This window comes from Ahaetulla prasina, chromosome 1 (assembly GCF_028640845.1).
Source record: "Ahaetulla prasina isolate Xishuangbanna chromosome 1, ASM2864084v1, whole genome shotgun sequence".
NCBI lineage: Eukaryota > Metazoa > Chordata > Lepidosauria > Squamata > Colubridae > Ahaetulla > Ahaetulla prasina.
This window is the reverse complement of record NC_080539.1, coordinates 352078750-352096004: the sequence shown is the minus strand read 5'-3', so window position 1 is coordinate 352096004 and position 17255 is coordinate 352078750. Positions and strand designations below refer to the sequence as shown.

Here is a 17255-nt window from a genome sequence, read left to right as displayed (position 1 = left end):
TGTGGCCTGCCCCGCGGGGTGTGTGGGTGCGGCTGCGCGGGGGTCCCTTGGCTTTTGGAGTTGTCCTGAGTTGCGGTGTGCGAGTCCCGGTCGCTGCGGCCGTGTCCGGCTTTGTGCGTCTGGGATCTCGCGGCACCGCGTGTGGAGCGGACGCTGCTTCTTCGCGGCGCCCTTGTGGCGGGAGCCGCGGCTCACAGTTTGGGAATCACTGGGTTGGCCCAAAGAATATCTGGGCAGGTTCACCAGCTTGATTAAAAGGAAATGTTTCAATCGCTTCCCTAAATACAAGCAGTGAAAGAACTGTGCATTTTTCAGGAAAAGAAATGGCCTTCCTATGCATTGTAACTGCAAGGTAATTGTCAGGGTTCCGACCGATGCCCTAATTAAATAATGAGCCTCGAGCCAAGCTTCAAAAGAAATCCAGTTATGTATTAGATTGTCGGCAGATTCCAAGCAGGTGTGGGTTCTACTTTACCTTTACTACCGGTTTGCATCGGGAGATCACCTATGATGATGGTGGGCAGAGCCTCCCGCTGGTTTTACTACCGGTTCTTGCGAACTGGTCCGAACCGGGGGCAATGCACCATTGGTTCCGAGTAAAGCCAACTTTAACCCCACGTAATTTACGTTCCAGCTCTGACCCTGTTTCTCCCCCTCCCCACAAGGTGGGTCATCAGTCACATTCTCCATCAAAGCAATTTCATGGGTTGTAGAGATCACTCCTCTGGCCACTGTGGATAACTAAGGAGACGGCCTTGGGAGATGGCCTTGACAGAGATATAGCTGGAATGGGCTTTTGTTTTGACTGACGTGCAGCCTTGACACAGCTGCAGAGTTCATTTCCCCATCCCCCTTGCCTATGGCAACTCAAGAGCAGGCCAGGGATGCTTTGTGAGTTGACAGTAATCTGAAGAGACAGCAAGAATGGTATTGATAGAAAATCTTAATTCTCATAGTGAGAAAGGCAACGTTTTAGGACAGTGATGGCAAAACCTTTTAGAGACCAAGTGCCCAAACTGCAACCCAAAACCCACTTATTAATCGCAAAGTGCCAACAGGGCAATTTAATCTGAATAATGAGGTTTTACTACCTAAAATAATGATAAACAAGGCAGAGGTCAGCTAAATGTTCTAAAAAAATGTGATAAAAGCATTTTTATGCCCCTTCATTTTTTTTCCTGCTTTTGAAATATTACTTTTAGCAACAATAAAAAAGAAAAAAAACTTTTGTAATATCATTTCTTTCCTTCCCTCTCTCTCTTTCCCCCTCTTTCTTTCTCTGCTTTCTCTTTCCTTCCTTCTTTCTCTCCCACTCTGTTTTCCTCCCCCCTCTATCTCTCTTCCCCCTCTCTCTTTCCCTCCCTCCCTCTCTCTCTCCCCCCTGCAGGAGAAATGCAATGGAGCTGGGCTGGGGCGTGTCCATGGAGAGCGCTCTGAGTGCCACCTCTGGCACGCATGCCATAGGTTCGCCACCACTGTTTTAGGCTGTATTAGTTCTGCCCAATCATACCTTAAATAGGTTAGGATCAATCTGTTTAAGAACTTATTGGATAGAACCAGCATTCAAACTGTGCCTCCCTCCCTCCAAAAAATAATGGCAGCCAGAGCCATTTGTATAAAAGAGAGACTAACATAAATTCTGTCTATCTTCTTCACAAGGTATTTGTCTAATTATAGCATTTACAACCAAGTTTCTGAATCTGAAGTGCAGCCCTAGTTAGAAAACATGAAAAGAATCAATGAGAGGGAACTACAGGCGCCTCTAAACTGATGCCATACACTTTGGGATTGGCTGTGGACCAGACTGATTTTAGAAATATAATTTGTCACTGTATTGACTGGTTACTGATTTTTTTCTCCATCTTATTGGGATACAAAGTAAAGCTGGTATTTTCCCTTGTGACTCTGCAGATCTAGGCAGAAACTCTTGCCCAGTTCTTGAGCTAAGAAAGCTACTTCTTTCTTACCCCACCTCCTGTGGATATTTTGTTTCCTGTTCCTGGAGTTCAACAGCTTCAATGTGTGTTGTTTAGACCTCATCTTCCCAATCCCCCAATCCAAAAGCTGCTAGTTGCAAAATTGCTGACAGGCCAGCATTTCACCTTTGTAAATTCAAAGGGATTTTTCAATAGAACAAAGGAATGGTGACAACGGGAAGCATTTGGAAAAAAAAAATTCAGTGCTTTTGTTTATTTGTTTATTTTTATATTATTCAATGTTTGCATTGCCTCAGTGATTCTGAGGGATTCACAAGAAGGCACGAGAACTATAAAACAATAAAACAATATAGTAATAAAGGAAGACCAATAAGGGCAAAATTAAGCTGCAGCAAACACACACCTCTTCCTTGAAAGGGGCTACACCCATCCTAGCCAAAGAGCAAGAACTTTGAGGCCTTTCAGAAATGCTAATCGGGTGGGAACCATTAAGATCTCAGGTGGGAAGAACCTAATTCCAGAAGGTAGCTGCTATGAAGAAAAGGTACATTTCAGGGGCCCAATAGGTGGTATGGTCAAGGGAAAGAATCCAGAGCACACCGACCCTGCCAGATCAAAGCAGCCCAGCAGATAGAGATAGGCAGGCCTTATGCCGTTTAAGACTTTATAGATAGCAACCAAGCACCTTGAATTGCATTTGGAAGGAAACTGCCCAGCGCTTGCAATCTGGACCAGTTAAAGCTTCTGGGTGATCTTCAAGAGAAGCTCCACGTAGAATGCATTCCAAGTCAAGTTTGAGATGACCAGAGCATGAAGGGCCTCCTGATCTAGGAAGAGGGACAACTGGGCAACTGGTACACCAGATAAAATTGTACAAAGGTCTTCCAGGCCACAGCTACCATCTGGTCATCATGAATCCAGGAAGACCTTTAGATTGTGCACCGCTGTTGAATGGGGAACTGCCATTTGACCATTGATAATTCTTTCACATCCATCAGCCCTTTGAAGCGGTCCAGATAAAGAGCACAAACTATGGATACTAACTCTACCTTTATTTTAAAGTAACAATTGTGAGTCTGAAAGTACATCACTTCCGCAATGTCTTAGGAAACCCTAGAAGGGGATACCTTTTTTTTTTTAATTTCTTTTGTCACAACAGTATACACAAACAATTGTCATAGATAAAACAACATATTTTGAAGAAAATATACATATGTGTATAAAAATATGCATCAACTATATCAGTTTGATATGATGAAGGGAACAATAGGACAGGAACGGTAGGCACTTTTGTGCTCTTATGCACGCCTCTTATAGCCCTCTTAGAAATGGGGTGAAGTCAATAGTAGACAGTTTTTGGTTGAAGATTTTGGGATTTTGAGTAGAGACTATGGAGTCAGGTAATGAGTTCCAAGCATTAACAACTCTGTTACAGAAGTCATATTTTCTGCAATCAAGTTTGAAGCGGTTGACATTTAGCTTGAATCTATTTTTTTCTCTTGTAATATTGCGATTGAAGCTGAAGTAGTCTTTTATAGGAAGGATATTGCAATAGATGATTTTGTGTGTTAAATACACAAACATCCTTCTGGGATGTTTGCCTTCCCCTATTACTTCTGTAGGTTAAGCTGCCTCATAATCCTTATGATTTATATTGATATATTGACCATCATTTGTGTTGTAAATGTTGTACCTTGATGAACGTATCTTTTCTTTTATGTGCACTGAGAGCATATGCACCAAGACAAATTCCTGGTGTGTCCAATCACACTTGGCCAATAAAAATTCTATTCTATAAAAAAAATTCTATTCTATTCTCATATCTGACATTGTCTTGTCTGCAGCTTCTCCTCTTGTGTCTTTGGGATATTCACAGATCCATCAGATATGTTGGACAAAAATGGGCAGTGTTCAATCTTTAGGAAAGATCTGGAGATTCACTTCAATAAGTCTTATTTTTAATTGCCAAGAGCAATTTTGAAAACAAGACATATTATAGATGCAGAATACTCAACTTACAACAGTTAACTTAGTGACCATTCAATGTTACAACAGCACTGAAAAAAGTGACCTATGACCATTTTTCATACTTATGACCATTGCAGTATCCACATAGTCATGTGATCAAAAATCAGATGCTTAGCAACTGACCCGTTCTTATGACGGTTGCAGTGTCCCAAGGTCATGTGTTCACTTTTTATGACCATCTGATAAGCAAAGTCAATGGGGAAGCCAGATTCACTTAACAACCATGCTACTAACTTAATAACTGCAGTGATTCACTTCACAACTGTGACACAAAGGCTTGTAAAATGGGGCAAAATTAACAAATGTTTCACTTAGCAACAAAAAAATTTGGGTTCAATTGTGGCCATACGTTGAGGACTAACTGTACCTTGCCATACCCAAACAATATAAAATACACCTCCCATTATTGACTAGTATACCCAACCCAATGTAACAGCATAAAAGTTTTTCATTTCTTTACTGATGCTCATGGCAGAAGCATGGTGTTGGGGGATGGAAATAACAAAACTCCTTTGGTATGTGTGTCATTACATCACATGAACATATGAACATGGCAGAGCTCATGCTGCTTTTGTCAATTTGGTGAAAATTTTAAATCCCGCAGATACCTCTGACTCCTAGGAATTTTTGGAGAAAATGAATTGTGATGTTTATATTCCCCAAAAGGTGTTTTTAAAAGCTTAGTACCAGAGGTGGGTTTCAGCAGGTTCTGACCAGTTCTGGAGAACTGGTAGCGGAAATTTTGAGTAGTTCGGAGAACCGGTAGTAAAAATTGTGACTGGCCCCGCCCTCATCTATTCTCTGCCTCCCTAGTCCCAGCTGACCGGGAGGAAATGGGGATTTTGCAGTAACCTTCCCCTGGAGTGGGATGGGAATGGAGATTTTAGTTTCCTTCCCCTGCCACGCCCACCAAGCCACGCCTACCAAGCCATGCCATGCCCACCAAGCGACACCCACAGAACTGGTAGTAAAAAAATTTGAAACCCACCACTGCTCAGTACATATGTACTGAATATGTACTCAGTACTGCCGACACTTTTGGTAAAAAATTGGGCCAAATTAGAGGCTGATTGGGTTCCAAGAGCCTTTTGAATAGAGCCTTTGTATATAATTTAATATATCAATTCTTGAACAGAAGACGGGATATTTTTAATTGCAATTTTCAAAACAACAGAACAGTGGTTCTGATATCATGGTGGATACTTGTGAAAATTAGGAAAACTCTGATAAGCTGAACCTAGTCAGAGTTTTACCTTCATGCAGGAGACAAATGGGGATCCGCTGATTAAGAGGGGTTCGGGACTCTTTCTCCCTATTCTGATGGGTAGCCATCTTCAAACTTCACAAAATAAGCTAGAGGCCACAAAACCCCAAGGCTCTAGCAGTCATAAAGAGGCTCTGAATTTAGAACAGAATAAGAACAGAACAGAATAATAGAGTTGGAAGGGACCTTGTAGGTCATCTAGTCCAACCCACCACCGAACCAGGAGACCCTACACCCGGGGTGTCAAATTGGCGGCCTACGGGCCAGATGTGTCATGCACAGGTCATACCCACCCAAGCTCGATGAAGGGAAAAAATTGTGAAACATCATGTGACGGCAACGTGACGCCCTGAGTTTGACACACGTGCCCTACACAATTTCTGACAAATGGCAGTCCAGTCTCTTTTTGAAACTTTCCAGTGATGAAGCTCCCACAACTTCTGGAGGCAAGCTGTTCCATTGGTTGATTGTTCTATCAGAAAATTTCTCCTTATTTCTAAGCTGAATCTCTCCTTGATCAGTTTCCATCTATTATTTCTTGTCTGGCCTTCGGGTGCTTTGGAAAATAGGTTGATCCCCCCCTCCTCTCTGTGGCAGCCCCTCAAATATTAGAACACTGCTGTCATGTCTCTCCTGGTCCTTCTCTTCACTAGACTAGCCACTTCCTGTAAATGTTCTTCATATGTTTTAGCCTCCAGTCCAGTCCCCTAATCATCCTGGTTGTTCTTCTCTGCACTGTTTCTAGAGTTTCAACTTTTTTTTAATAATGTGGTGAACAAAACTGGATGTAGTATTCTAGGTGTGGTTTTACTAAGGCTTTATAGAGTAGTATTAGTACCTCAAGTGATCTTGATTGAATCCCTCTGGCTTTTTTGGTTGCCACTGCACTGTTGGCTCATATTTAATTGGTTGACCACTAAGACTCCAAGATCCCTCTTACAGTTACTGCTATTTAGTCTAGTTTCTCCCAATCTACATTTGTACTTTTGGTTTTTTTTTTCTTGTCTAAGTGTAAGACTTTACTTTTCTCTACATTGAATTTCCTTTTGTTAGTTAGGGCTCAGTGTTCAAGTTTGTCAAGATCCATTTGGATCTTGAACCTATCTTCTAAGGTGTTGGCTCTTCCTGCCAGCTTAGTATCATCCACAAATTTGGTCAGTTCCCCTTCTATTCCCTCATCTAAGTCATTTATGAAGATATTGAAGAGTACTGAGCTTAAGATGGAACATTGTGGTACCCCACTGCTTACTTCCCTCCATGTAGACCTAGTACCATTAAGATCTACTCAGTGATTCCTTTATTTGGAGCTTTTCTTTCAATGGGGACCCTTGAGGTCTTAGCCTGAAGGAACCTTCCTTGACACTCCAGGATTTTGAACATGGGTGCATCCAAGTTGTAATTCTTTTCTCATCTCTGCCTGCACAGATCCTATCTCTGCCTATAATTTATATCTGAAAAGCCAGGAATACTGTCGTTGGAGCAAAGCTTCTTAAGGAGAATCCCTATGGGAGAAAATGAGCCACGGTGGCGGAGTGGTTAGAATGCAGTACTGCAGGCTACTTGTGCTGATCACCAGCTTACGGCGGTTTGGCAGATCGAATCTCACCAGGCTCAAGGTTGACTCAGCCTTCCATCCTTCCGAGGTCGGTAAAATGAGGACCCAGATTGTTGGAGGCAATATGCTGACTGTGCAGACCGTTTAAACAGGGCTGTAACGCACTATGAAGCGGTATATAAGTCTAAGTGCTATTGCTATAGCTAAGCCAGCCACTGAAATAAACGTGCAACATTCTCAGCTGCTGACAGCCGTGCTTATTTTTCTGTTTTCTCCAGCTCTGGCTGCCCTCTTCGCTGCTTTGTATCCAGACCGGGTTGTAAACTCTTAGGGCGGGGACCTGCGTCTTGGTAATCTCTCGTGGGCTGTCCTCGCACAAATGGTGCTAGGCACGTAAAAACAATGCAACCTCCGTACCCCTAGTCCAAAATACAAAATACGAATTGTCAGCCGGGCCAAACAAGCACGTGAGTTTTGCACGTGGCTTCAGACTCTTCCCTCCGCCAGTCCTCGAGCCACGGGTCCAAAATAAGAGGCGAGGCGTCGCGGGCGCCGATTCCCATCTCAGGGTGTGCCCAAACTCCGCCGCACCGGTGGGCAGGCGCAAACTGGTGCCGCGCCCCGCGATGCGCGCGTCCTCGTCCGCAGGTGCTCCGCAGCGCGATCAGGTCGTGCGGATGGTGCGCGCCAGGCTGGTTAGAAGAGAGTGCGGTGTTTCTCGAGCCCCGGCCGGACACGTGTGCGTGGGGAAGCAAGCTCCGGCACGCCGTCGTAGGCGCGCTCTCTTTCTCTCCCTGCGGATCCGCCTTTGCGCCGGACGCGTCTCTGGTACTCCCTGCACCCTCCCGCAGGCGATGCTGAGCTGAGAGACAGAGACGCCTTTCTTGGCCAGGCAGCAGCAGCAGCGGCGGCGGCGGCGGCGGCGGCGGCGCTTTCCTTCTTCATCTTAGCAACAGCGGCAGCCACCACCGCCGCCGCCTCGATCCCGGCGGATCCGAGAGGCAGCAGGTAGCCGCCGGGCGGAGTAACCATGGCCAAGAACCGCAAGGAGAGGAACAGCTGGGGTAGGTTGATCAGGACCAGCCCCGGGAGTGGGAGGGCTGGCTCGGCATTTGGACTACTTCCATCCGTAGCTGGTCGAGCTGAGGGCCTGGGAGCTACTGGGGCACAGGACAGGGTCGGCCTTTCCCGGACTCGGCCCGTTGCCTGCTCCGCTACGCCTTTATCGCCGCGCCGGGACCCTGCCCGGGCTAGGCTAGAGGTGGCGAAGGGTCTCAGACGGCCCCGCCCATCGTCCCCCGGCCACGGGCTGGGCAGAGGAGATTGCTGTGTCTCCGGACCTAACGGATTTGGCTCCTGCCTTTATTTTGCTCCGTGATTACCCTCCGTCTTTTCTTTTGCCCCTTGTGGTTGCCCCTCTCCGCGAGTGGGGGTGGGTGGGTGGGGGGTGCGCGAAGAGAAGCGGAAGGGAGACAATGGGGGCGAATGGTGAAGTGCAGCTCCCGCTCCCGTCGCTTGCCATGGTTGTCGTCCGTCCTCCTTCCAAACCGTTAGAAAGGGGCGGATAGGGTGGGGTTTGCTCGCTTCGGTTTTGATGGGTCTGTTCCACCCTGGGAGGGTCTCCGAGCAGACGTTCAAAGCTGTTTAGCGGAAAAGAATTTCCCATTAGAGCCGCCTTCCTCAGTATGGAGACAGGCAGCCTCTTTGGGGATCGTGGGAGGGATAGTCCCAGCACATCTGGAGACAGCGGTTTGGGAAAGGGGGCATCTGGAGTTCTTGTTTACAAAATGGGCACAAAATGATGCAAGTATGGCTGTTTATATTATGCCAGTTGCCTTAACTGCATTCGGAAGCCTTCCTCAAAACAGGAAATCTGAGAGCAAAACTGACATTTAGTTGGGATCAGGAAGCCAGTTTTCCACCTCAGGAAAATTTTTTTCTTTAAACTGCAGTTTTATATGCTGTAAGGAGAAAGAAGAAAACGAGTAGTTTAATTTATTGGAAGTCAGCAAGGTGTGGCGGGCACACATGTTAAATAAATGTGAGTGAGGACCTATGCATTTTAGTTCATTTATATCCTGTCTTCTCTTTGGAAATGCTAAAATGGCTAACAAGATACAGGTAATTTTTAAAAGCGCCTCATGTTTTTTTTTTAAAATATGTAGATTATATCCAATGGATAAAGGATAATTCAGAAGGTAGGGATGAAAGAGGATAAAAACGTAGACTTTAGGGTTGGGATGGATGAAAAAGAAAAGGATTCTTAATGTCAGGAAAAATGCACATAAATAGAATGGGAAACAGTAGAATATGTGGAAATATTACCAGTGAATTGAGATTGTAATCACTTCCTAAGTGAGTCAGCAATGTGACATGGTGGCAAAGAAGACTAACATAATTTAAGTTCCATTATTAGAATTTCCCAGTCATACCAAGTCAAGGTTTCTTTTTTTTTAGTAGATCCAGATCTTATCTGGTGAACTGTGGCTGGTTCTGACACCCAATTTTACAGGTTAATAAAAATTTATAGTGAATTTTTATGGGGAAATGTAAAAGGAGCTGACAATGTGTAAACTGAAGAAGCGGCCAGAGATATGAAAGACTCAGGCACTCCCTACCCAGAAGATGCTGGAGTGTTTTTCATTTTTAATATGATTTACTACCATATATTTTATAATGATTGTTTTTATAATTGTTTTATTGGTTTTTGTACCTGCCCAGAGTTGCTTCTTGTGAGATGGGCGCCCATATAAATGTGATTAATAAGTAAAATAAATGAAGGCATGATCATTCTCTTCAAATAGGTGGAAAGCTATCTAGAAAGCAGAAACTTTTAGATTTAAGTTACAGGTATATATATTTCTGTTGCACATTAAGGGTGTGTTTGCAAGATACAATAAATCACACACTACTAACTGTTCTAACCTATTGTTTTGTACAAATCCAACCCATATGTTTATTTGAGGGTTCCATTTATTGTAGAAATCTGAGAAATTCTGTTATGTAATAAATCATGGGCTAATCTCATGTGAATCCAGCCTAAAAGAAATACATTTCTCTTTAACTTGTTATAACATTGGCTATCGAAGTCTTTCAGTGGTATACAATAAAATGATAAAACCAAAATTAATATCAGAGATATAAAATGAGCAATAGTTTTAACATACAGTATGTTTGTTTCATTTGGCTTAGCAGAAGAAAAAGCCACTGGCTTTGTTTTTTTCTGGTAAACCAAAAAGAGTTCTGGATCCCTTCCAGGTGTTATTTCAAATGATGTACCTGCTATTCTGGGGCAGCAAAGCCCCATTCACAACAGAGTGATCCACTGTCTTTGGCATAGTGACCCCTCAGTCATTCAAATTCTGTTTGGGTTAAGGCACCAAGCTAAAAACCAGGAGTTCTAGTCCCACCTTAGGCATGAAAGCTGGTTGGGTATCTGTGGGCCAATCATTGCTCAGAGTCGCCTCGAGAAGGGTGGCAAATAAATTTGATAAATAAATTCTAGTCCCGCCTTAGGCATGAAAGCTGGCTGGGTGACTTTGGGCCAGTCATTCTCTCTCAGCCCAATGGGGAAAATAGAAGGAGAAAGGAATATTAGGTATGTTCATCGTTTTGAGTTGTTTTTATAAAATAATAAAGGCAGGATATAAAATACATACATATATACATACATACATACATACAAACATGGTTAATCCAATGTGTTACTTCAGGCATTGTGGGATTTCTTATTAATCTGAATTAGATTTTGGTATCATTGATAACTCCCAGCCCCAATTTTTTTTGATGATATCTCCCAGGGAATTTCGTATGGAAAAGCACTGGAGAAAAATAAAGTTATAAGAGATTCCATATATTTGTCTCTATTTCAAGGAGCATCTGTCTAAGATGATTTTTTTTAAAAAAATTATTTTATTTATTTCATCCAGCATGTATTTTTATGACAGATACAAGAGTAAACATAATTTTAAATACATGTAAAGGATAGAAATAAAAGAAAACATTAGGACAGGGATGGTAGGCACGCTGGTGCTCTTATGCACGCCCCTTACAGACCTGCTTTCTCTAAATGAGAAGCCTCTCTCCCAACTGCCGTGGAAAGTTAGAGACAAGCCTATAATTTCACCTCTCAGAGGGGAATCCAGTAATTATCTCCTTTAAGAAAGGAGGCATCTTGCAATTTTTAATATTAACAAAAGCAGATCTGATAATCTCATAATTTAAAGATACAAGCCAAGGTGGAAAGAATAGAGATTGTTGGGTAAATGAGTCTCCCGAAGGACTCAGGGCGGTTCACAGGCAAATAAAACATTTATATACAAATTAAAATAACCATTAAAAAACTTATTCTAAAGCCAGATTCTTAAAAATAATATAAATATTAAAACCAGTTAAAAACCCCTATAAATTTAAAAACTAGTCCAGTCCTGCACAGATAAATAAATGTGTCTTGAGCTCGCGACGGAAGGTTCGGAGGTCCGGAAGTTGACGGAGTCCTGGGGGGAGTTCGTTCCAAAGGGTGGGAGCCCCCACAGAGAAGGCCCTTCCCCTGGGTGTCGCCAGACGACACTGTCTGGCTGACGGCACCCTGAGGAGTCCCTCTCTGTGAGAGCGCACGGGTCGGTGAGAGGTATTCGGTAGCAGTAGGCGGTCCCGTAAGTAACCCGGCCCTATGCCATGGAGCGCTTTAAAGATGGTCACCAAAACCTTGAAGCGCACCCGGAAGGCCACAGGTAGCCAGTGCAGTCTGCGCAGGATAGGTGTCATACGGGAGCCACGAGGGGCTCCCTCTATAACTTGCTTTGGTTCTTCCCTCTTGCTAAAAATCTTGAGGGGGAGGTTAGGTCGTCATCTGCTGGAAATATTCTGATTTTAGATTTCCTACTTGTGGTGGTATAGTCATAACCTAGTTAGATACGATGTACACAAACGCAGCAGAAACAACCTTGAAAATTAAAACTAACGGTAGAATCAAAAATAAAATAGCAGCATCAACAAAGAAGAAAAGGAAGTTACATTAGCCCCATAAGGAAGGGTATAAAGCATTAATTTGAACTGTATGAGCCTTCACTTCTGACCCCACTTCCATTACATATGTAATTTATTATTATCTTAAATCTGCAGCAGTACTTTAATTAGCAATCTGTACAAATTTAATATTTTAAAATAGGTCTGCTGTGCTTCCCAGGGTCATCTTGTAACCTGCCAAGGAAGCTTTCGCTATGGAGGGTTTAACACTGGCTTAACAGTTTAACAGGAGGAATTATTATCATTATTGATTAACTTCATAATGGCCACCAGTGCTGGGTTTCAAAAATTTTACTACCTGTTCTGTGGGTGTGGCTTGGTGGGCATTGCATGGCTTGGTGGGTGTGGCTTGGTGGGCATGGCAGGGGAAGGATACTGTAAAATCTCCACTCCCAGCCCACTCCAGGGAAGGTTACTGCAAAAATCCCCATTTCCTCCCGATCAGCTGGGAATTGGGAGGCAGAGAACAGATGTGGGCGGGGCCAGTTAGAAGTTTTACTACCAGTTCTCCGAACAACTCAAAATTTCTGCTACCGGTTCTCCAGAACTGGTCAGAACCTGCTGAAATCCACCTCTGATGGCCACCCACTCCAAAACAAACTGCATGCATCTACACCTAATTTTTGTGGGTTTCCTGATGGAGCAGGCATTGAGTTATCTATCACTGTATATGTAAGGAGATCTTATTCATTTCTATGCTGTGTTGCTCATCAAAATGCATGGTCTTCGTCTGGGCTTCTTGTTTTCATTTCCAGTCTAAACTAAAGCTCTGATATCCACTGGTGATATCTAAGTACTAAACTAGGCCAACCCTTGTTGGTTTTCTAGGTCAGCCTGGGGTTGCTGAGACATTGATTGAGATACAAACATCACCGTGTGTTTGGTACTCATATAACATTTCTTAATAAATGAATAAATAAAAGTCTTGGCTAGCAGGCGTTTTGCCTGTGACCTGTAAAATATAACTGGCAACATTTTTCTCCCGTGGCCATATGTCATTGAGTTCATCTCAATCCCAGCCCATGAGTGAGATCATCTTCAGATATCCTTAGCGTTAGAGATACTAGTCTTTTCCCCTTTAAGCCCAGATGGCATCAGAGTGGTATTTATTACTCATTCCAGAATATACTGCTGTTCTTCCAGTCACAGTTCAACCTAATTTTGCTGCTGTCCTCCTAAAAACCCAGATACTGTTGTGCTGGCAGTCTATTAGAAATGCATAATATCACACGGCAGTCCTGGAAATGCTTTAATTCTATTGGCCTTCCTAATTTAGAAAAAAGCGGAACGATGGAGATAAAGTCTGCTCTTCCTCGTCCTGTGCCTCCCAATCCACACACACACACACACACACACACACACACACACACACGTATGTATAAAGGAAATAGGAAAGGGACCCTAAATGACTCAGCTGCCTTTGTGATTTTGAATTGAATTGAGTACTTTATTTGCCCAAGTATGATTAGACATACCAGGAATTCGTGTCTGATGCAGAACCTCTCAGTATACATGCAAAGCAACAGAATAATGATAATCATCATCATAATACCAATAAAAAAGAGGGGGGGAAATAAAGAATGTAATAATGATAAATAATATAGCTACAGCCATATTGCATGAGTAAAATGCACATAGACACTAGAAAGCATTGTGAGAATTAGGTGTTCAGCAGAGCGATGGCATAATAAAGCATATTTTTTAAAACAAATGATTATTCAACCTGGATTATTAGAGAATGGAATATAGGAGTGGAGAATTAGGAAGAATCCACTGGAATTGGGTATCTAAAAATAAAGATAAGTAATTTTTTTAAATTAGTGATTGGCAGTGTACAGTCTGACTTGTCCCATTTCTGCTGCTGCAGCACTGTGTTTCAGAAATGATTTTTTCTTTCCACTGCCTGGTGATGTTTGTCTACTTATTTATTTATTTATTAAACAAGGCATCCTGTTCAGAAGAGAGAGAATAGCAAAGCCAAAGGACTTAACCAATTGCTTCATTTAAGATGCACTGGAGATACATCATCAGATTAGATCTGTTGGCCAACATGTCAGAACAGAAACAATAGAAATAGGATTAGGATTGGTGATAGGGACAGCAAATTTCATACCAATATAGACTTCTGCTAGCTGAAGTATAATGACTGGGTGTTTGGAAAGGCCCTTAGAGTCAAGATGTGCTACAGGGGGCTTCCATCAATATTGTCCAGATGTTGTGGGACTCAACTCCCAAGATGCCTAGCCAATATGATCTTATTAAATCAGAAAATGTCTCATATAGATACTGGATATTGATTAATATGAAGAATGGGGTGCAAAATCTTTTTGTGTCTGTCTGTCTGTCTGTCTGTCTGTCTATCTCCCTTCCCATTTTTGTAAGTTTTAAATTCTTGTACAATATTCTTTGTACATAAAGAACACTCTCCTGATGGTAAGATCTATAAAACAGTGGAATAGTCTAAGGCTGTGGGTTCTCCATGCAGGTTCATTAAGAAGAATCTAGATAGACATCACTTGAGGATGATTTAAATTGATTTTCCTGCACATTGCAGAGAGTTGGTCTGAATGATCCTTGTGGTCCCTTCCAGCTTTACAATTCTACAATTCTGTGATCAAATTCAAAAGATTTATATCTGAAATTCATTATTGTCCGTGATCAGAATTTACACTACATTACTGTGCAGAGAGCAGCCATTCATGAAACCTTTTTGTAAGGGAGAGAGAAACAGGTGGCGAATGTGGATAGGTAGCATTTATGTAGACAAAATATAGTCTTGAAGCTTTAAAGCATAATGGTGTCTTTAAGGAGTTGCAGGATAAACCAGTCTTGGCATTGTATATAGAGAAACATAGAATCATAGGGCTGGAAGGCACCTTGGAGGTCTTCTAGTCCAACCCCCTGCCCAAGGCAGGAGTTCTTATACCATCCTGAAGAAACGATTGTCCAAGAATTAGGGAGGTGACCTCTAGGGAAATCGGCAAGAAGTATTATATAAATAAAGAGGACTAAAACATTCCTTAAATCCTGTGGATCAAGGTAATAACACCCAGCTCTATATTTCAACTCTTGGTGATCCAAGTGATGTTGTTACCACCCTTTCGTGGTGCCTGGAGGCTGTGGGGGCCTGGATAGGGGACAACAGGCTTTGACTGAACCCTGGTAAGACCGAATGGCTTTGGGTTCACAGAGCTCTGGGATCTGGGACTTTGTCATCTTTGACTCTGGATGGAGTGGCACTGCCCCAGAGAGACCTGGTCCACAACTTGGGATTTCGCCTGGACTTTGTGACTCCTGTTCGAGGAACAAGTGGCAGTCTTGGCCAGGAGAGCCTTTGCACAACTTCATGTTGTGCGCCTTTCCTGGACCAGGATTCAGTCACTCACTCATTCATTCAGTCATTCAGTCCTAGTCATCTCACAAGTGGACTACTGTAATGTGCTCTACATGGGGGCTACCCTGAAGGGCATTTGGAAGCTGCAGCTGGTGCAGAATATGGCGGCGTGGGTAGTTTTGGGGGCCCTGTGATACCACTGCTCCACGAGCTGCACTGGTTACCAATCTGCTTCCGTGTACAATTCAAGGTATTGGTGATCACCTTTAAAGCCCATCCTGGCATGGGTCCAGGTTACTTGAGGGACCCTCTCGCCTCACTGGGATTGGCCTATACCACTCATACAGGCAGGAGGGCGATGCTGCAGGTCCCGTCAGTCCGAGTATTCTGGCTAGCGGGGTCCAGGAGGAGGGCCTTCTCTACTGTTGGCAATGCAGATGGTTGATTGGGTAATAACAGTTCCCACCTACCCCATGTACTTTTGGCTTTAATGTTTGTTTTTAAGTTTTTATGTTTTAGATTTTATGTACTGCAACTGTAAGCCTCCCAGAGTTACCCTATGGCAGTGGTCTGCAAACTTGGCTCTTTTAAGACTTGTGGACTTCAACTCCCAGAGTTCCTCAGCCAGCAAAGTTGAGGTCCACAAGTCTTAAAAGAGCCAAGTTTGCAGACCACTGCCCTATGGTAAGTTGGGTGGCCAATTAATCAATCATCCTGATTCACAGGGATATAAGAGGAAGAGAATATAGAAACAATCCAGATTGCAAGATTCTTTTAATATAGTTTAACTCATTAAATACAGCTCTAGTCTTCCTATGGAGTCTATTTCTTCATCTGCTACAAAGTGCTACATCATAGATGGAGATAGGATTTCCTGCATGGATTTAACTGAGAAGCTCATAGTGCAACAGTGTGCATGCTTACCTGGATAAATACGTATTTTTTTGTGGGTGTGTGGGAAATGTTTAGTTAAAGTAAAGTAAAATGTACAGACTATGATTGAAACCTTACCCTCATTGTGAACTCTTTATGTAATCTTAATGGCATAGTTACTAAGAACTCTCAGTAGTTAGCTGAACTGAACTCTGCCAGCTGAAATATGTGAATAATAAATAACAGCAGTTGCTCGCTTGACAGCCTTCTTGTTCTAAGGCAGTAGTTCTCAACCTTGGCAACTTTTAAGATGTGTGCATTTCAACTCCCAGAATTCCCCAGGCAGCCAGGAATTGAAGTCCACATATTTTAGAGTTGCTGAGGTTGAGAAATGCTCAGTGTTGGCGTTTATATTTATAGCTCTAGGTTGAACTGTGGAGTCCTTGGTACTCTCTGAGCCTGACTGTTTTCTTGCAGACGGTTCATTATGAAACCGGGTAACATCATCACTGCGAGATCAGTTGCGGCACTGATGATGTTACCTAGTTTGGTAATGAAATGTCTGCAAGAAAACAGCCAAGCTCAGAGAGCATCAAGGACTCTACCAAGGAAATGACTTAAGAAGGTTCTGTTTCCATGGTTCTACTCCAAGTCTTGGGACAACAATCAGGTCTTCAAAGACTTTTGCAATGTCATTAGGATGGTAACGACATCTGTCTCTGGGTGGATACTACCCCAGAGGAAGGCAGCACCAGCTCCTTCGGCCACCACGATTGGGGCTGTCAACTCACCAATTGCTAAGTGAAAGCACAACTGTGTTTCTGATTTTATTTCAGATTTCCTTTGCTTTACAGACCTACGAAGGACATACATGTAAGGACTGGTTGTAAATCCCAAAGGTGCTTTTTTCCAGAGGCAACTGGACTTTCTGTTTTTTCTTTGAAGATGTTTTGCTTCTCATGCAAGAAGCTTCTTCATTTTCTTGGATGAGAAGCGAAACATCTTCAAAGAAAAATCAGAAAGTCCAGTTGCCTCTGGAAAAAAAGCACCTTTAGGACAACCATGACTTTGTTGACTGAGACTCTCCATAGACGATTGGTTGTAAAGTTACTTTCTCATCACCATCGTAATTATGAACAATTGCTAAATAAGGCAGTCACTAAACAAGGATTACCTTTATAGAGGCTATGTTTCCTAAGTCCTGATAGTTCACACTAATTAATTGAAGGGACCTGC

The 17255-nt window shown here is 43.0% G+C and overlaps 1 protein-coding gene across 1 annotated transcript in view; it reads left to right on the top strand.

Moving 5' to 3' along the window:
- The first annotated feature begins 6605 nt into the window (after positions 1-6605).
- ATL1 (atlastin GTPase 1) overlaps positions 6606-17255 on the top strand; it is a 43937-nt gene continuing 33287 nt past the window's right edge. The window contains exon 1 of the mRNA XM_058163107.1: positions 6606-7848. Within this exon, the coding sequence (XP_058019090.1) occupies positions 7815-7848 (34 nt within the window). The 5' untranslated portion in view covers positions 6606-7814. The remainder of the gene's footprint in view (positions 7849-17255) is intronic.